This window comes from Manis javanica, chromosome 2 (assembly GCF_040802235.1).
Source record: "Manis javanica isolate MJ-LG chromosome 2, MJ_LKY, whole genome shotgun sequence".
NCBI lineage: Eukaryota > Metazoa > Chordata > Mammalia > Pholidota > Manidae > Manis > Manis javanica.
The window spans coordinates 35,464,942-35,486,653 of NC_133157.1; the positions used below are offsets into that span (position 1 = coordinate 35,464,942).

The 21,712-nt window shown below is 38.7% G+C and overlaps 1 protein-coding gene across 5 annotated transcripts in view; it reads right to left on the reverse strand.

The window, feature by feature from the left end:
* Positions 1 to 21,712, reverse strand: part of UNC13B (unc-13 homolog B) — a 245,389-nt gene that overhangs the window by 82,747 nt on the left and 140,930 nt on the right. For all 5 annotated transcript variants that reach the window (XM_037009876.2, XM_073227839.1, XM_073227824.1 and 2 more), the window contains one exon: positions 20,338 to 20,428. In XM_037009876.2, the coding sequence (XP_036865771.2) occupies positions 20,338 to 20,428 (91 nt within the window). The remainder of the gene's footprint in view (positions 1 to 20,337; positions 20,429 to 21,712) is intronic.

Sequence of the window (21,712 nt, forward strand, 5' to 3'; positions counted from 1 at the left end):
ACAACAAGCCTAAATATATTCAAGTTTCTGAGAAGTATTGTGATAAAAGCAATCTGTTGGTGTTATACTCTACTGGAACTCAATATTCCCAAAATTCTTTGACCATGGAACTCTTTATTACATGATAAAGAACCTATTAAGAGTTCTCAAAACTGGAGTCCTGTTGAACACATTTTGGAAAAGAGGGTTCTAAGATTATGATGGTAGAAAAAAGTGTTAAGAACAAAGGCTCTGGAATTAAACAGATCTAGGTTTGAATCCAGTTCTAACTCTTAACCAGTTAGGTGATCCTGGACAAGTTTCAATCTTTCTAAACCTTAGTTTCTTAATCTGTAAAATGGGCCTAATAAGATAAGCTAAATTCATAGTGAGGAATTCTCTTGGATAAAGCACTTACAGTAATAGTAGTATTCAATAAATGTAGTTATGATGATGATAACGGCAATGACAACAACAGTAGTTGAGACTAAAAGAAAAACTGTGATGTAGGTACTGAAGTTTTCAATGAATGAATGGGGAATTATGGAAAAATTGGGATCTAATAGCAACAAGGAAGGGGGTGTAAGAACAGGTTAAGCCAGGATCTAGTAACGGCCTGAAAGTGACAGAGGGACCCCAAGAAAACCAAGCCTCACTCATGACCCAGTAATACATGGGGCATAAAAGGTACAGTCTCCCCCCAAAAGGGGCTTTAGTGAACAGCCAGGTTTCAATGAGTAGAGAATGTATTGGTTCTGGTCTCAGATATCAAGTTAGGACTCCACAGTTTACCAAAGGGCAGAAGGGGCCTGTTGGGAATTAGGGCCCTTATCCAAGAGAGGTCTCACTGGTTTGTGAAGCAATAGTTGAGCCTGTTCTTACTAAGATGTTTGAAGAGATATACTAAAATCTGTGGTTAAGAGAGGTCTGTATGGGCGAATGTAGTAAACCACACTGTTTTTTCATGTGAAACCTTCATAAGCATACATATTAATAATATTTTAACTAAAAAAAAAAGAGAGAGAGGTCTGGAAGTATTTAGACTTACTACAGAATTTGCATTCCAACAGTGTGGTAGCAGCAAAATATTAGAAACAACTTAAAGTTCCATTAACAGAGGACAGAGTATATAAATTATAATAGATTTACAAAAAGAAATACTGTGCAGCTATTAAAAACAAATGCAGTATCTTTATTTACTAATAAGGAAAAATCTCCAAGATGTAGAGTGAATGAAAAAAGGTAAAGGACAATGCATATAATATAAACATGTGTGTGTGTGCATGCACTCATGCTTGTAAAGGTTATCTCTGGATTCACAAGATACAGGTAAAAGGAGATGGAGAGATGGGGGACTAGAGGCCTGGAAGTCTAAAGCAGGAAGGGAAGTTGGCAATATACCTATCCTTTTTTGTATAATTTTACATTTTTACACTTACTTCTTATTCAAAGCAGTTTTTTTTTAAGTGTTAGAGCATCAATGGTTAGAGAGAGGGCTGACATTTTGTGAGAAAAAGGAAGGATAGCTGGTGATCTCCATGAGGGAAAAAAGTTGAGGTAATATAAATTAAGATAAGCAGCCATAATCAGAGCAAAATCCTGGTGTTTAATATTATAGAAATGGTGCTTTCCTGATGCAACTAAGTGTAAAATCTGGAGTCCTCCAGGCTCCTTCCTTTGACACTCATTTTTCCCTCCAAGGGAGTTGCTTTTTCAAGGTTTCAACAATAATACAAAAGGGAAGTATCTTTGCTTGGAGGAGAGTCACAAGAACAGAACTTTGCAGAAAAAAGCCAATTCATTTCCTGTCTTAACGATTTTCCCTAAGAAAATGTTGATCTCTTAGGCTGACCAATTGCAATCTTGGATCTCCTGGGATTGCTCCATTTAAACACGGATCTCCAACCTATTTGTTCAGTTCTATTTCTGCTTATTAAGTCTCTCCTTCCTCAGCTTTCTTTAGCCATCTAAGAGCTTCTGTAAAGGCTTCCTTACAGCCTACCTCCACGCCTTCTCCTTCACTGTCCCTTCCACCTGGAACACCCACCCACCTGCTGCCACCACAGTCTCTGTTTCTAGAGCTAAAAGTCTCACCTCCTCCCCCAGATTTTTCTGTAGCTAAGCCAAATAAGGTACAGAATCATATCCATTCCACCCACATTACCACCATCACTGCCTCATCAGCATTAGTAATGTCATCAAACACTTATTAAGCACAGACAACCAGGTACTCATCCAGCCCAGATACAGAGATGACCTATATATGACCTCTACCCTCAAGTTGCTAACAATCTTATAGAAATAACTTAAGAGTAGTTGGGTTCCTGTGGTAGTACGTCAAAGTCTATTGAATCCAGTATAGCTAAAAAAGTATAAATGACCTATAAACTTATTGGAAATATTCAAATTACAACTAATGAAAGAAATGCAGATTAAAACAATGGGATACCATTCTTCTGCCAAATTGGCAAAAATGTTCTAAAATGATAATCCTTAATGTTGGTGTAGCACATTCAAATACTGAAAGTACAACTTGGAAAATCTTTTCTTTGAAAACACATGTAGAAGCTTATCAGAAGCCTTTAAAAGTTACATACTCTAAATCAGTAATTAATTTTAATCTACTTTGACAAAGCTAGGAAATAATCAGAAACAACAACACATTTAAACATCACGATACTCATTATAGCATTATTTATAATAAAGAAATAAGAGGAACTGTTATAGAACATCTACATGATGGAATATTAATCTATTAATAATCATTAAATCATGTTTTCAAAAAATTCAATAACCCAGAATAAAGCTCACATAAACAATTTTCTCTAAGTGAGAAAATTTAGTCCACATATAATATGGTTCAAATTCAGTAATTTTATATTCATGTATATGAGAATTATATAAGAAAACATAGCTAATATTAATAGTTAATATTTTGCTGTTAATGGCTTTAAGTGCCTTGGAGAAAAAATATAGAATTATTAAGAGAATTATAAAGAAGTACGTGGAGACTTCTGTGGAAATGCTGATGGGTTTTTTGTCTAGCTAAGCATCTGAAAAGATTGGCTAAACACTCTGCCAGGTTCTATATGGGGCTCTAGAACACCAGCAATAAAATCATAACCTTGCTATCCAAGGATCTCACAAGTATACCAAAAAGTAGGACAAAAAATAGTTAAACAAATAACTCCATTATATCATGGTAATGCATATTTAGAGAAAGTATGTACAGAGTCTGGAAGCTTTACCCAAAAACATGACACCTGACTGGGTTTTGAAAAATGTGAATAAAAATTTAGCTTGGTGGAGAAATAAAGTATTCCATGCAAGGGTAACAAGTGGAAATTTCTCTGAGATTTTGAAAAATAAATAATTCTCTGTTGGAAGTGCTGACTAAACAGAGTAGCAGAAAGGTTAGGACTGGAAAGGCATATATAGTGTCTATATCAGTGCTCTTCAAATTCTTTTTGAATTTGATTTGGTCCTTTTTTTTTTTTTTTTGAGAGGGCATCTCTCATATTTATTGATCAAATGGTTGTTAACAACAACAAAATTCAGTATAGGGGGATCAACGCTCAATGTACAATCATTAATCCATCTCAAGCCTAATTCTCGTCAGTCTCCAATCTTCTGAAGCATAACGAACAAGTTCTTACATGGTGAACGAATTCTTACATAGTGAATAAATTCTTACATGGTGAACAGTACAAGGGCGTTCATCACAGAAACTTTCGGTTTTGATCCTGCATTATGACCTATAAACAATCACATCAAATATGAATATTCGTTTGATTTTTATACTTGATTTATATGTTGATCCCACATTTCTCCTTCTATTATTATTATTTTTATTTTTAATAAAATGCTGAAGTGGTAGGTAGATGCAAGATAAAGGTAGAAAACATAGTTTAGTGCTGTAAGAGGGCAAATGTAGATGATCAGATGATCAGGTGTGTGCCTATGGACTAAGTATTAATCCAGGCTAGACAAGGGCAGCAAGACATCCACGGATGCAGAAGATTTCTCTCAAAGCAGGGGGGGTGAGGTTCTGAGCCTCACCTCTGTTGATCCCCAAATTCTCACCTGATGGCCCCCCTGCGACTGTGCCTGTCTTAGGTTGTTCCTCCCTTGAGGAATCTTACCCGTCTCTGGCTAACCAGTCATCTTCCGGGGCCATACAGGGAAATGTAAAGTTGGTAAGTGAGAGAGAAGCCATATTGTTTGAAAAGGTTAGCTTTTTACTTCTTTGCAGATTTATGCCCTGTGGCTTCTATGCCCAGCACTTGTCTCGAGGTATCTTTACCACCTGGAGGAATTATGATACTCGGTAACTTCGATATGAGGCACGAATTCTATTTAAGGGTTGTAATTAGGAAGGAAGAAGAAAAGCTATAGATGTAGCATATGAAGGAAACATGGGAGGATTGATTATTTCTTTGACATATCTTCTTGTAGAGTACCTTAAGTATGTATAGGTTTTAAACTACTAACTAATTTGCACACACATATTAACATAATAGGAATACGGTGACATAAACAAAGCAAATCTATAGTTACCATCCATCTCCAGTTAAGCCAAGAAAACCATTTAGGCACCCTAGGCATTTGTGAAAATTTATCTATGATATGATGGATATTGTCCAACTGTACTTGAACCATCAGACAAATTAAAGCAGCCCATTTCTGGGATCTGTTCACATCCCATATGTTCTTTTAACCATAGATAGTCTATAGTCATGAGATTTTGGAGTGCTACAACTTGCACCCCTCCCAACTCCTGGTTGAGTTCCAACAGTACAGATCCAGTCAAATTCGTTGTCTCACTGTATGCACATGCCAGCCTAGACATCTCCCTCCTCATTCCTATGGCAAGTCCAGGAGACGGTGGGCTGGAGGCAGCCCCAACCTCAGCATCGTCCGGATACCTGTGGAGGCTTTTTGATGATCATCCCCCGGCACAAGTCCTCCAGAGAGTGCTGATGGCGGAAGCTCCTCCTCAAATCATATCTTAGTTCATTTTCTGGGTATCCAAGCTAGGCCTTGATCTTCTGCATAGAAACAAACAGACCCTTTGCCCACACTTTGACATGCCCTCTATACCACTGTGCAGAACTCATTGGAGGTCAGCACACAGTAACTGCTTTTTTTTTTTTTTTTTAATTAAGAGAAAGGAATATTATCAGAAAAGAGTACCTCATTAGCTGATCATCTGACACCCGTTAAGTGATCAACATTAAGGATATTTAAAGCATGCGTTGATCTTTGATTTACCAATAGTTTTATCCTGTCAAGGAGTAATCCCCCTTTTCTTTCTTTCTTTCTTTCTTTCTTTCTTTCTTTTTTTTAAATTTTTAATCTACACTTACATGAAGAATACTATGTTTACTATGCTCTCCCCTATATCAGGTCCCCCCCTAACAACCACATTACAGTTACTGTCCATCAGCTTAGCAAAATGTTGTAGAGTCACTACTTGTCCTCTCTGTGTTCTGCAGCCCACCCTCCCCTTTCTCCCTCCCCCCATGCATGCTAATCTTAATACACCCCTTCTTCTTCCCCACCCTCCCTCCCTGCCCATCCATCCTCCCCATTTCCTTTCCCTTTGGTACCTGTTAGTCCATTTTTGGGTTCTGTAATTCCGCTGCTGTTTTGTTCCTTCAGTTTTTCCTTTGTTCCTATACTCCTCAGATGAGTGAAATCATTTGGTATTTCTCTTTCTCCGCTTGGCTTATTTCACTGAGCATAATACTCTCCAGCTCCATCCATGTTGCTGCAAATGGTTGGATTTTTCCACTTCTTATGGCTGAGTAGTATTCCATGTGTATATGTACCACATCTTCTTTATCCATTCATCTACCGATGGACGTTTAGGTTGCTTTCAATTCTTGGCTATTGTAAATAGTGCTCTGATAAACATAGGGGTGCATCTGTCTTTCTCAAACTTGATTGCTGCGTTCTTAGAGTAAATTCCTAGGAGTGGAATTCCTGGGTCAAATGGTAGGTCTGTTTTGAGCATTCTGATGAACCTCCATACTGCTTGCCACAATGGTTGAACTAATTTACATTCCCACCAGCAGTGTAGGAGGGTTCCCCTTTCTCCACAGCCTCGCCAACATTTGTTGTTGTTTGTCTTTTGGATGGCAGCTATCCTTACTGGTGTGAGGTGATACCTCATTGTAGTTTTAATTTGCATTTCTCTGATAATTAGCGATGTGGAGCATCTTTTCATGTGTCTCTTGGCCATCTGTATTTCTTTTTTAGAGAACTGTCTGTTCAGTTCCTCTGCCCATTTTTTAATTGGGTTATTTGTTTTTTGTTTGTTGAGGCGTGTGAGCTCTTTATGTATTCTGGACGTCAAGCCTTTATCGGATGTGTCATTTTCAAATATATTCTCCCATACTGTAGGGTTCCTTTTTTGTTCTATTGATGGTGTCTTTTGCTGTACAGAAGCTTTTCAGCTTAATGTAGTCCCACTTGCTCATTTTTGCTGTTGTTTTCCTTGCCCGGGGAGATATGTTCAAGAAGAGGTCACTCATGTTTATGTATAAGAGGTTTTTGCCTATGTTTTTTTCCAAGAGTTTAATGGTTTCATGACTTACATTCAGGTCTTTGATCCATTTTGAGTTTACCTTTGTATATGGGGTTAGACAATGGTCCAGTTTCATTCTCCTACATGTAGCTGTCCAGTTTTGCCAGCACCATTTGTTGAAGAGACTGTCATTTTGCCATTGTATGTCCATGGCTCCTTTATCAAATATTAATTGACCATATATGTTTGGGTTAATGTCTGGAGTCTCTAATCTGTTCCACTGGTCTGTGGCTCTGTTCTTGTGCCAGTACCAAATTGTCTTGATTACTATGGCTTTGTAGTAGAGCTTGAAGTTGGGGAGTGAGATCCCCCCTACTTTATTCTTCTTTTTCAGGATTGCTTTGGCTATTTGGGGTCTTTGGTGTTTCCATATGAATTTTTGAATTATTTGTTCCAATTCATTGAAGAATGTTGCTGGTAATTTGAGACGGATTGCATCAAATCTGTATATTGCTTTGGGCAGGATGGCCATTTTGACGATATTAATTCTTCCTAGCCATGAGCATGGGATGAGTTTCCATTTATTAGTGTCCCCTTTAATTTCTCTTAAGAGTGACTTGTAGTTTTCAGAGTATAAGTCTTTCACTTCTTTGGTTAGGTTTATTCCTAGGTATTTTATTCTTTTTGATGCAATGGTGAATGGAATTGTTTTCCTGATTTCTCTTTCTATTGATTCGTTGTTAGTGTATAGGAAAGCTACAGATTTCTGTGTGTTAATTTTGTATCCTGCAACTTTGCTGTATTCCGATATCAGTTCTAGTAGTTTTGGAGTGGAGTCTTTAGGGTTTTTTATGTACAGTATCATATCATCTGCAAATAGTGACAGTTTAACTTCTTCTTTACCAATCTGGATTCCTTGTATTTCTTTGTTTTGTCTGATTGCCGTGGCTAGGACCTCCAGTACTATGTTAAATAACAGTGGGGAGAGTGGGCATCCCTGATCTCAGAAGAAATGCTTTCAGCTTCTCGCTGTTCAGTATAATGCTGGCTGTGGGTTTATCATATATGGCCTTTATTATGTTGAGGTACTTGCCCTCTATTCCCATTTTGCTGAGAGCTTTTATCATGAATGGATGTTGAATTTTGTCAAAGGCTTTTTCAGCATCTATGGAGATGATCATGTGGTTTTTGTCTTTCTTTTTGTTGATGTGGTGGATGATGTTGATGGATTTTCGAATGTTGTACCATCCTTGCATCCCTGGGATGAACCCCACTTGGTCATGGTGTATGATCCTTTTGACATGCTGTTGAATTCTGTTTGTTAATATTTTATTGAGAATTTTTGCATCTACATTCATCAGGGATATTGGTCTGTAATTTTCTTTTTTGGTGGGGTCTTTGCCTGGTTTTGGTATTAGGGTGATGTTGGCCTCATAGAATGAGTTTGGGAGTATTCCCTCTTCTTTTATTTTGTGGAACACTTTAAGGAGAATGGGTATTATGTCTTCTCTGTGTGTCTGATAAAATTCCCAGGTAAATCCGTCCGGCCCCGGGGTTTTGTTCTTGGGTAGTTTTTTGATTACTGTTTCAATTTCTTTGCTCGTAATTCATTTGTTTAACTTTTGTGTTTCTTCCTTGGTCAGTCTTGGGAGGTTGTATTTTTCTAGGAAGTTGTCCATTTCTTCTAGGTTTTCCAGCTTGTTGGCATATAGGTTTTCATAGTAGTCTTTAATAATTCTTTTATTTCTGTGGAGTCTGTCATGATTTTTCCATTCTCATTTCTGATTATGTTGATTTGTGTTGACTCTCTTTTTCTCTTAATAAGTTGGGCCAGAGGCTTATCTATTTTGTTTATTTTCTCGAAGAACCAGCTCTTGGTTTCGTTGATTTTTGCTATTGTTTTATTCTTCTCAATTTTGTTTATTTCTTCTCTGATCTTTATTATGTCCCTCCTTCTGCTGACTTTAGGCCTCATTTGTTCTTCTTTTTCCAGTTTTAATAATTGTGATGTTAGACTATTCATTTGGGATTGTTCTTCCTTCTTCAAGTGTGCCTTGATTGCTATATACTTTCCTCTTAAGACTGCTTTCGCTGCATCCCACAGAAGTTGGGGCTTAGTGTTGTTGTTGTCATTTGTTTCTATATATTCCTTGATCTCTATTTTGATTTGTTCATTGATCCATTGATTATTTAGTAGCATGTTGTTAAGCCTCCATGTGTTTGTGAGCCTTTTTGTTTTCTTTGTAGAATTTATTTCTACTTTCATGCCTTTGTGGTCTGAAAAATTGGTTGGTAGAATTTCAATATTTTGGAATTTACTGAGGCTCTTATTGTGAGCTAGTATGTGGTCTATTCTGGAGAATGTTCCATGTGCACTTGAGAAGAATGTATATCCTGTTGCTTTTGGATATAGAGTTCTATAGATGTCTATTAGGTCCATCTGTTCTAGTGTGTTGTTCAGTGCCTGTGTGTCTTTACTTATTTTCTGCCCGGTGGATCTATCCTTTGGGGTGAGTGGTGTGTTGAAGTCTCCTACAATGAATGCATTGCAGTCTATTTCCCTCTTTAGTTCTGTTAGTCTTTGCTTCACACATGCTGGTGCTCCTGTATTGGGTGCATATATATTTAGAATGGTTATATCCTCTTGTTGGACTGAGCCCTTTATCATTATGTAGTGTCCTTCTTTATCTCTTGTTACTTTCTTTGTTTTGAAGTCTATTTTGTCTGATATTAGTACTGCAACCCCTGCTTTTTTCTCACTGTTGTTTGCCTGAAATATGTTTTTCCATCCCTTGACTTTTAGTCTGTGCTTGTCTTTGGGTTTAAGGTAAGTTTCTTGTAAGCAGCATATAGATGGGTCTTGCTTTTTTATCCATTCTATTACTCTATGTCTTTTGATTGGTGCATTAAGTCCATTTACATTTAGGGTGACTATTGAGAGATATGTACTTATTGCCATTGCAGGCTTTAGGTTCGTGGTTACCAAAGGTTCAAGGTTAGCTTCTTTAGTATCTTACTGTCTAACTTAGCTCGCTTATTGAGCTGTTATATACACTGTCTGAAGATTGTTTTCTTCTCTCCGTTCTTATTCCTCCTCCTCCATTCTTCATATATTGTGTGTTTTGTTCTGTGCTCTTTTTAGGAGTGCTCCCATCTAGAGCAATCCCTGTAGGATGCCCTATAGAGGTGGTTTGTGGGAAGCAAATTCCCTCAGCTTTTGCTTGTCTGGGAATTGTTTAATCCCGCCATCATATTTAAATGATAGTCGTGCTGGATACAGTATCCTTGGTTCAAGGCCCTTCTGTTTCATTGCATTAAGTATATCATGCCATTCTCTTCTGGCCTGTAGGGTTTCTGTCGAGAAGTCTGATGTTAGCCTGATGGGTTTTCCTTTATAGGTGACCTTTTTCTCTCTAGCTGCCTTTAAAACTCTTTCCTTGTCCTTGATCCTTGCCATTTTAATTACTTTGTGTCTTGTTGTTGTCCTCCTTGGATCCTTTCTGTTGGGGGTTCTGTGTAATTCCATGGTCTGTTCGATTATTTCCTCCCCCAGTTTGGGGAAGTTTTCAGCAATTATTTCTTCAAAGAGACTTTCTATCCCTTTTCCTCTTTCTTCTTCTTCTGGTATCCCTATAATACGAATATTATTCCTTTTGGCTTGGTCACATATTTCTCTTAGTGTTGTTTCATTCCTGGAGATCCTTTTATCTCTCTCTATGTCAGCTTCTATACGTTCCTGTTCTCTGGCTTCTATTCCTTCAATGGCCTCTTGCATCTTGTCCATTCTGCTTATAAATCCTTCCAGGGATTTTTTCACTTCTGTGATCTCCTTCCTGACATCTGTGATCTCCTTCTGGACTTCATCCCACTGCTCTTGCATTTTTCTCTGCATCTCTGTCAGCATGTTCATGATTTTTATTTTGAATTCTTTTTCAGGAGGACTAGTTAGGTCTGTCTCCCTCTCAGGTGTTGTGTCTGTGATCTTTGTCTGCCTGTAGTTTTGCCTTTTCATGGTGATAGAGATAGTTTGCAGAGCTGGTACGAGTGACCGCTGGAAGAGCTTCCCTTCTTGTTGGTTTGTGGCCTTCTCCTGGGAGAATAGCGACCTCTAGTGGCTTGTGCTGGGCAGCTGTGCGCAGACAGGGCTTCTGCTTCCTGCCCAGTTGCTATGGGGTTTATCTCCGCTGTTGCTGTGGGCTTGGCCTGGCTGGGGCTGTTCCTCCAAAATGGTGGAGCCCCGTTGGAGGGGGAGCGGCCAGGAGGCTATTTATCTCTGTAAGGGGCCTCTGTGCTTCCTGTTGCCCAGGGGGTTAGAGTGCCCAGAGATCCCCAGATTCCCTGCCTCTGGTCTAAGTGACCTGTCCTGCCCCTTTAAGACTTCCAAAAAGCACTCTCCAAACCAAAACAACAACAGCAACAATGAGAGAGGGAACAGAAAGAAAAAAAATGGAAAAAACACCCGATTTTTTTTTTTTTGTCCTCAGGTGCCGGTCCCAGGCACCCGCTCACTGGTCCTGCTGCCCTGTCTCCCTAGCACCAGGGTCCCTGTCCTTTCAAGGCTTCCAAAAAGCACCCACCCACCGGTCCCACAGGGAAAGAACGCTCGATATTCTTTGTCCTCAGGTGCTGGTCCCAGGCACCCGCTCACCAGTCCCGCCGCCCTGCCTCCCTATCACCGGGGTCACTGTCCCTTTAAGGCTTCCAAAAAGCACTCGCCAAAAAGAGAGAAAAAAAGGTGAAAAACGCGCGATTTCCTCCATCCTCAGGTGCCGGTCTCAGGCACTCGCCCACCGGTCCCACAGGGAAAAACGCGGGATATTCTTTGTCCTCAGGTGCCGGTCCCAGGCACCCGCTCACCAGTCCCGCCGCCCTGCCTCCCTAGCACCGGGGTCCCTGTCCCTTTTAGGCTTCCAAAAAGCACTCGCAAAAAAGAGAAAAAAAAAAAAGGGGAAAAACGCGCGATTTCCTCCATCCTCAAGTGCTGGTCTCAGGCACCTGCCCACTGGTCCCGCAGGGAAAAACGTGGGATATTCTTTGTCCTCAGGCGCTGGTCCCAGGCATCCGCTCACCAGTCCCGCCGCCCTGCCTCCCTAGCACCGGGGTCCCTGTCCCTTTAAGGCTTCCAAAAAGTGCTCGCCAAAAAGAGAAAAAAAAAGGGGAAAAACACGCGATTTCCTCCGTCCTCAGGCGCCGGTCTCAGGCACCCGCCCGCCGGTCCCGCAGGGAGAAACGCGGGATATTCTTTGTCCTCAGGCACTGGTCCCAGGCACCTGCTCACCGGTCCCGCCACCCTGCCTCCCTAGCAATGGGGGCCTATCCCTTTAAGGCTTCCAAAAAGCAGTCGCCAAAAAAAACCCGCTCCGGTTTCTTTCCACCCGCCAGGAGTTGGGGGGAGGGGCCCTCGGGTCCCGCCGGGCCGGGGCTTGTATCTTACCCCCTTCGCAAGGTGCTGGGTTCTTGCAGGTGTGGATGTGGTCTGGATGTTGTCCTGTGTCCTGTGGTCTCTATTTTAGGAAGATTTTTCTTTGTTATATTTTCATAGCTCTATGTGTTTTTGGGAGGAGATTTCCACTGCTCTACTCACGCCGCCATCCTGGCTCTGCCCCCCTGATTTGGTCTTTTATTCACGTGTCATGGATTGATATTTTTGGTCTATACCCTTGTTCAATGAGCAAGGTCATTATCTTGCACTTGGTGTCATTTCAATCCAAACTGCCTCTGAATGCCAACTTTCAATTTCAACACTTCATGAAAGACTAAAAATGAGTTTCCAGACTGGTGTGGTCCAAGAGCCACACTGTAAGTCACACTAAGCTAGATCATAGAGGTTTTATTTTATCATGCAGGCAAATTTTATTTTATTATGAAGTGCATTTTTTTCTTATTTGTTAGATAATCTACAGCCCTACGAGATAGGTACCACATCTTCCTCATTTTCTGGATTAGGAAAATATGGCTCATTAAGGTTAAAAGCTTTCTAACAATAATACACTGAAAAAAATATTGGCAACATATCACAGGCAAGAGTTAATAAAATAAATAAAAGTAAAAAGCTCCTTGAAATCAAAACCTCAATAGAAAAAATGGGCAAAGAATATCAACAGACTGTTCACAAATAAGCAAATACTAATAAGCCTTACTTACATGGAAACATGCTTAACTTTACAGGTAAGATATGCAAATTTAAACTCTACTGAGACACCATTGCCTAGCAGACTAGTGAAAATCCAAAAGTTTGACAAGTCACTGGATTGGTGGGTTTTGAACGGAAAAAAAAAAGCACCCTCATGACATTACCAGTAAGAGTAGAAATTGGTATAATCTCTGTCTTTGGAATAGTTATTAACGCTGTTCACAAATATCTTTCTCTATTTCTTTTCAAGGCATACAGTACAGCTCACTTCAAGTGACCTATGGTTATATGATTTGCTTTAGGCAGGAAATTGTGAGCAAAAACAGTACCGTATCTTCTGAGTAGAAATTTTAAGAGCCAAAATGCAATTTGCTATGCTCTCTTTCACTTGTTAATCTTTTCTTTCCCTCTACACCAAGACTGGCAATGTTCTAGATGCTGGATTGCTCCATCAGCCTAGATTTCAAAGAAGACAACTTAAAGCAGAACTCCTTGACACGTAGGGTGACAAGCAGCATGAACAAAATTAACTTCCCTTGTTTTAAGCCACTGACAAATGGAGAGCAATTTGACAATGTTTATCAGAACTACAAATGCTTCTCTCTTCAGATATACTTGCGCACACGCAAAACAACATATATAAAGCTCACTCACTTGCAACATAGTTTGTTATAGCAAATGACCAAATAAACATCAACAGAAGACTAAATACTTGTAGTACATTCATACAGTGGAATATTATGCAGCTATTAAGAAAGAAAAATTATCTTAGCACTAATATGGAAGAGTCTCCAAGTGAAAAAGCAAGATGTTCACAGTGTGCATAATATACCATTTTTTGATTTAAAAAAACAGGTGGGGAAGGGGAGGAGCCAAGATGGCAGTGTGAGTAGAGCAGCGGAAATCTCCATCCAAAATCATTTATATTTTTGAAAATACAACAAATACAACTATCCCTAAAAAAGAGACCAGAAGATACAGGACAACAGCCAGGCTACATCTACACCTGTGAGAACCCAGCACCTCATGAAGGGGGTAAGATACAAGCTGCCGGCCTGGCGGGACCCGAGTGCCCCTCACCCCAGCTCCCAGCAGGAAGAGAGGAGTTGGAGAGGGGAGGGAGAGGAAGCCCAGGACTGCTAAATACCCAGCCCTAGCCATCCACACCAGGAGCGCAGAGACACAGTGCATGGTGTGCTGGATACTAGGGAAACAGAACAGTAAAACTGTAAGCAGGTCCCCACAGCTGGTGCCCCTGGGACAAAGAAAAGCGAGTGCTTTTTGAAAGTCTTAAAGGGACAGGGACCCCACAACTGGATGGAAGCATCCCAGGACACTCAGCCCAGCAACTGGGAATCCCGGGGAACTCCGGGCACCCTAACCACCTGGGCGGCGCCCAGCTCTGAGGCCCCTCACAGCAATAAACAGCCTTCCGCCTGTTTCCCCTCCAACTCAGCTCCACCATAGCGGAGCAGCAGCCTGAGAGTGGCCGCCCACAGCAATTATGTAGCTTACTCCACAGAGGCCAGGCAAGAATCAGAGACCCGGTCCGTGTGCAGCTGCTCAGCACAAGCCACTAGGGGTCGCCATTCTCCCAGGAAAGGAAGGCCACAAACTAGCAAGAAGGGATGTTCTCCCAGCCGACACATGTGCCAGCTCCCCACAACTACCTATATCACCATGAAAAGGCAGAAGAATTTGATCCAGACCAAAATCACAGAGACAACCCCTGAGAAGGAGCTTGGAGAGATAGACCTAACCAATCTCCCTGAAAAAGAATTCAAAATAAAGGTCATAACCATGCTGATGGAGCTGCAGAGAAAAATGCAAGAGCTAACAGACAAAGTAGGGAGGGAGACTCAGAAATAAAACAATCTCTGGAAGGATTTAAAAACAGAATGGACGAGGTGCAAGAGGCCATTGATGGAATAGAAACCAGAGGACAGAACGCATAGAAGCTGATGCAGAGAGAGATAAAAGGGTCTCCAGGAATGAAACAATATTAAGAGAACTGTATGACCAATCCAAAAGGAACAATATCTGCATTACAGGGGTACCAGAAGAAGAAGAGAGAGAAAAAGGGATAGAAAGTGTATGTGAAGAAATAATTACTGAAAACTTTCCCAAACTGGGGCTCAGACCACAGAAGTACACAGAACTCCCAAAAGAAGGGACCCAAGGAGGACAACACCAAGACACATAATAATTAAAATGGCAAAGATCAAGGACAAGGGCAGAGTTTTAAAGGCAGCTAGAGAGAGGAAAAAGGTCACCTACAAAGGAAAACCCATCAGGCTATCATCAGACTTCTCAACAGAAACCTTACAGGCCAGAAGAGAATGGCATGATATATTTAATGCAATGAAACAGAAGGGCCTTGAACAAAGAATACTATATCCAGCATCATTATCATTTAAATATGAAGGAGAGATTAAACAATTTCCAGACAAGCAAAAGTTGAGGGAATTTGCCTCCCACAAACCACATCTACAGGGTATTTTAGAGGGAATGCTCAAGATGGGAGCACTTCTAAGGCTAAATAGATGTCACCAGAGAAAACAAAAAAACAGGTGGGGAGATTAGAATTCTATTCATATTTGCTTACATTTCCATAAAGAAGTTCTAGAATAATAAGAAACTAACAAAGATCATCTTCAGGCAGAGTATTACAGGTGACTATGTAGAAGTTATAATTATTTTTTTTAAATCCTTGGTGCTGTACTCTTTCATAATCTCAATCTTTCAACCAATCTCAGCTTAAGTATAAATAATGTACTTCTGCCTCTAAACTGTCATCAAATCCTTCTTTAAACTCTAGCTTATCTTTTTCCTTGGGGCCACATGTAATGAGCAGTTACAGTACCTGTGCTAAGAATATATTTATTATTGTTCTCTTATTCAATTAAATAGCAGTGGCTCTTAATTACTTTAAATAAATCATATTTTCCTCTAGATGATGTCAAGTTTGGCAACTATTCTTAGCAATTCTTTTGGGAGATTCTGGATTGCCTCTTAAAAAGAAAAAATCATGACAACCTGCTCCAATATATTCTTGAATTTTCTCATTCAGAACTTTTAACTAGACAAGGATGTACAATCTCACCCCTCTTATTCAACATAGTACTAGAAATTGTAGCCACAAAAATCAATCAAGAAAAAGAAAAGGTATCTAAATTGGTAAGGATAAAGTAAAACTGTCACTATTTGCAGATGACATTATACTATATACAGAAAACCCTAAAGACTCCACCCAAAAACTATTAGAACAAATGAATTCAATAAAGTTGCAGGATACAAAATCAATATACAGAAATCTTGCATTTTTATATACTCAAAATGAACTAGAAAAGAAATTAGGAAAACTACCAGAAAAAGAAATTAAGAGAATTAAGAAATAATTTACAATTGTACCAAAAATATAATAACTAGGAATAAATTTAACCAAGGAAGTAAAAGACCTATACTCTGAAAACTGTAAGATACTGATAAAAGAAACTAAACACAACACAAATAAATGGAAAGACATACCACACTTATGGAGTAGAATAATTAATATTGTTCAAATGGTCTTACTACCCAAAGTAGTCTACAGATTCAGTTCAATCTTTATCAAAAGACCAATGGCATTTTTTTTTTTTACAGAACTAGCACAAATAATCCTAAAATTTGTATGGAACCACAGAAGACACCAAATAGCCAAAACAATCTTAGAAAGAGGAACAAAGCTGGGGGTATCACACTCCATGATTTCAAACTATACTTCAAACTACAGTAATCAAAACAATATGGTACTGACACAAAAACAGACACACAGATCAATGGAAAAGAATAAACAGCTCAGAAATAAACTCATGTTTATATGGCTAATTAATCTACAGAAAGGCAAAAATTTACAATGGATAGTCTCTTCAGGAAGTAGTGTTGGGAATACTAGACAGCTACATGCAAAAGAATGAAGCTGGGCCACTTTCTCATACCAAACACAAAAATAAACTCAAAGGAGTAAAGACCTAAATGTAAGAACTGAAACCATAAAACTCTTAACGCAAAATAAAGGCAGTAAACTTTGGGACATCAGCTTTAGCTATTTTTTTCTGGATATCTCCTCAGGCAATGGAAACAAAAGCAAAATTAACAAGTGGGACAATATCAAACTAAGAAGTTTTTACATAGCAAAGGAAACCATTAACAAAATGAAAAGGCAACCTACCAAATAGGAGAGGGTATTTGCAAATGATATATCCAATAAGGGGTTAATATCCAAAACATGTAAAGAATTCATACAATACCACACCAAAAAAAAAACAAAAGCAAAAACAAATAATCCAATGAAAAACATGGGCAGAGGACCTATACATATATTTTTCCAAAGAAAACATCCAGATGGCCAACAGACACATGAAAAGATGCTCAACATCACTAATCAGCAGGGAAATGCAAATCAAAATGGCAATGAGGTATCCTCTCATACCAGTCATAATGGCTAGTATCAAAAAGACAAGAATAAGTGTTGATGAGGATGTGGAGAAAAGGGAACTCTTGTGGACTACTGGTGGGAATATAAACTGGTACAGCCACTATGAACACAGTATGGAGGTTCCTCAAAAAATTAAAACTAGAACTACCGTGTTATCCAGTAATGCCACTTCTGGGAATTTACCCACAGAAAACAAAAACACCTAATGGAAAAGATACATGCCCACCTATGTTTATCACAGCATTATTACAATAGCCAAGATATGGAAGAAACCTAAGTGTCCATCAATAGATGAATAAAGATGTGGTATATAAATATTCACAATGGAATATTACCCAGCCATAAAAAAGAACAAAATCTTGCCATTTGCAACAACATGGATGGACATTGAGGGCTTTATGCTAAGTGAAATAAGTTGAAGAAAGACAAATACCATATAATCTCATGTGGAACCAAAAACCAAAAATTGAACCAATAAACAAACAAAACTCAGAAACAGACTCATAATATGGGGAACAAACTGGTGTTTTGCCACAGGGGAAGGAATTGGGAGTTAGGCAAAATAGGTAATAGGGATTAAGAGGTATAAGCTTCCAGTTATAAAATAATAAGTCATAGAGATGAAAGGTACAGCATGGGGAAATCAGTAATATTGTAATAACTTGGTATGGTGACAGATGGTGACTATACTTATAATGGTGAGCATTTTATAATGCATATAAGCGTGGAATCATCTGTTATACCCCTAGAACTATGATAACATTATATCAACTATACTTCAATTAAAAAAGAACTTTTATGTGGAGGTTATTTACTCACTTTTATAATAAGAATTACAAGGCCTTTACTTTTGAAAAATAAGAAATTAAAAAATTAATAAGTATTATGACAGACTCCATAAATATTCACTTTAAATGTTTATCTCATGTCAGTCTAGATCAACAAACTCCCAATGTTTATAATTAGGCAGCTATCCATAGAAATTTTTTTAGGATACAACTCTCTCTGTATGTATATTTATTCATTTAAAAATTATACATGTGTAATTGTATTAACACATTCATTACATTATAAAAAATAAAATGTAAAAAGCATATGAAACAAACATTTATGATTAATGACAAAATATTTTCAGTGAAAGCAATGTGATTAATATGTCTCATTTTTAAAATCTGCTTAATATTTTGTTATAGATGATTTGAAGGTCTGATTCCACATTCAATTATTTCAATACTTAGTTTTCATAGCTGTCATAGTTTGTATATCAGTCAAATGAAAGATATACAATTGGTTCCTACATACCAATTATTCAAAAATTTTATTAAAATCTGGCTAATAAGTTTTCATCTTTAATGTCTTATAAAATAGACATATTTTAAACAAGTTCCAACTTCATTGAAGATTTCCATTAGAAAAAATTTTAATATATTCACAGCCTCTTTCCAAGATTTTAGAAGCATTTAGGAGTTTTTATAGGTAATACTCATTGTTTCTGATAAGAACACATACGCACACATAAAAGGAAGCATTTTCAAACATCTGTATTCATGTTTCCTTCAAAGCAGCTACCTTTTCAATCATTATTAAAACATTATCTTCTCCCCAAAGGGTCAAATTAACAATGCTTGTATGAAGCTAGGACAATCTGAGCATCAAAATACATGACAGTAATAGATTATAACTCATGTAATAAGTTAGGAACACATGAGTCCTTACTGATATAAATAAGTTGATGGAAGAAAGAAAGTTTGCACTTAGCAACCTCCATTAGCAGTGATAGATTCACAGAGGAGTTATCAATGGATACTTAGCTAGTAGGTGGAGATTTGATGAGGAACAAGATATTGGCATAGTATGAGAATATTACACACAAAACACTTATCAATTACAAAAGGAAAACTGATGCCTTAACAGTGGAGAAATCTGGCCAGTGCGAACTTGACTCCATGATTAAGGTTAACATTACAAGGGGTAGGACAGGTTGACATCATGCAAATTCTGATGCTATTCACTAAAAAGAACCCAATATCACTTTTGTGTAATCCCTGCCAAGAAAGCATAGCCTGAGTCTGGACCTAAGGAACACTGAATGGATCCAAAATGCAGAACTGCTACAAAATGAAAGCTCTGTAATATCTGCTGAAGATGAGAAAGACTGAGGAACTGTTGCAGATTAAAGGAGACTACAGAGACAGGATTACTAACTGCCACATGTCAGCCTGGATTGTATCTTGGACCAGAAAAGAAAAAAGACATTGTTTGGATGGTTGGCAAAATTTACATGGAGTCTTCATAGTGCTGTGCTGTCAATGTTGATTTCCTTATTTGGATGGTTATATTTTGGTTATATAGGAGAATAGCCTTGTCTTTTCAGGAAATTCAAACAGGAGTATTTAGAAGTGACAGAACTTGTCTCCAGCTTTCTCTCAAATGGTTCAGGAAAAATCAATCACAATGGAGGATACTTAGCAAATGTGGTAAAATGTCAACAGCTGGGGCATTTGGTGAGGCAGACATCAAAGTTTCTTACACTACTGTTTTGGAAACTTTTCCCTAAATTTGAAATTACTACAGAATTAATTATTTTTAAATATGTTTACACATGTAAACATGCTTGCATTTTTAATATCTGTCAACTATTATTCTACTCACAGCCACTTATCATCTTTTAAAAATGTCTTTTCAGCCTGAAGACTACTACTGACACACAGATAAGGCTACTTTATACTTAATAACACTGAAAACAAAAAATATTTCTATTTTTACTTTTTTATATTGTTTCAAATTTTAATCTGTTGATGCTTTGGGTCTTAAATTAAGGAAGCCCATAGAAATTTCTGAACACTGTGTAGAATTTCTGGCCCTGTACAGGTCAGCCAGTGGTATCTGAACTGGCTGGATAAGAGAGACAACTGGCCCTAGGAGGCCTTGAAATAGCCTCCTGTCCTAAACTTAAAATAAAATGGCCTCAAGGCAATAATAGTACTAAAAATAGCATTTAACTTTACTTTCAGGCTTTCAACCCAGCAGGTCTATTTGACTTCCATTAATCAGCATAGAAAGAAGCCACCTCCTATCTCTTAAGGTTCTAGCTCACTTGTCACGCATTCCCAGAATTTAAGAAGATGACTAATCACTAAATGCTCTTTCAGCATCATTTGTCTCCCAGTGTCAAAGGAAAAATTGTCCCAACTAGTACTAGAACAACAGATTTCCTACCTCCTGCAGCTGGAGTCGAACCTTGGTTACTGCTCGGATCCAGTGTGCTCTGGCTTGGGTAAATGGTGAAGATGCATTCTCCTCGGAAAAACTTGTAACAAAGAAAAGAATGTTCCTTAAAAATAGTCCAGGCCACAGGGTGACAGTGCTCAAGGCAAAACTGCCAAATATCTAAAATAAAATGGTTTGTATTCATGTCTATACTTATTTTAGTGATTCAGGCCACTGAAACAGCATAGCCCTGACGTCCAATGTGAAAAATATTACTCTCTAAAATGACAAGTCCTTTTAGCTTTTCATCTGCTCCCTCCTTTTCTTCCCCCATTTTCACTCACCCAATGGGACAGTCATTGGGACAGTCAGAGATTGGGATACTAGAAGCAATGGCAAGGGCTCTGAGTCAATGCCTGGCATTAAAACTTATGCAGAGAGGTGTGCAGTAATCCTCATACCTTACCTCTCAAGACCACCAGTATCCCTTGGGAGACAGAGCATCCTTAGCACAAAATTTTGTTCCTGCAAACCCTTCCTAGTCCACTAAGTATTTTGGAAGGCTTACCAATTGCTAGAATGCATCAAAGGTGCCAAGGTTGTGTTCCTTGAGCTACGTAAGCAACACCCTCAGTGAAATGAACAATAAATATAACAAAGTAGTTTTGAGACAGAAACATTATCCTATATTACGAGTCATCATCCAAGTTCTTAACTTTGGAATAGTTGTAATTTCTCAGTGATGATGCTTCTCCTCTCCCCGACTGGGATCTACTGCCAAGGCAGTGAGCAAGCATCAACCATAGAGACACATAAAATAAATGCTAGGCTCTGATGCCATCTAACTGGGTGGATTGTTTTAAAACATTTGTGGGCACTTCTGGGCAAGGTAGAACTAGATTTCACTTGCACAGCTAGGATCTGAGAGGACACAGCCAGTAGAGAAGGACAAATACTTGTGCTGGGCACATCTGCTGCTCTACTAAGAACTCTACCCAGACAATGGTATCTGCCAAGTGTAAGGTCTACAAGGATCCTTTCAGTGAGTTGTCAACCCAGTAAAAAAGCTAGTCCACAGCTCAGTCTCCTGGATGTCTTGTCTACTAGATTAGCCACCTTAGATGACTAAAATCAGTAACAAGAAGAGAAAATAAGTTTGCATTTTCAGTGGTGGAGTAGACACACCAATCATTCTGTTACCATGTAACTAAGCACTCACTGCTCTGACTTTTGGTGAGAGGCTTTACTAGACCTCAAAATTTAATACTCCAAGCCACACCTAGCTTTTATCACTCTACACCAATGGTTTTCAACTGGGGGCAGTTTTGCCTCCCAGGAGAAATCTGGCACCATCTAAAGATAATTTGGGTTGTCACAACTGAGG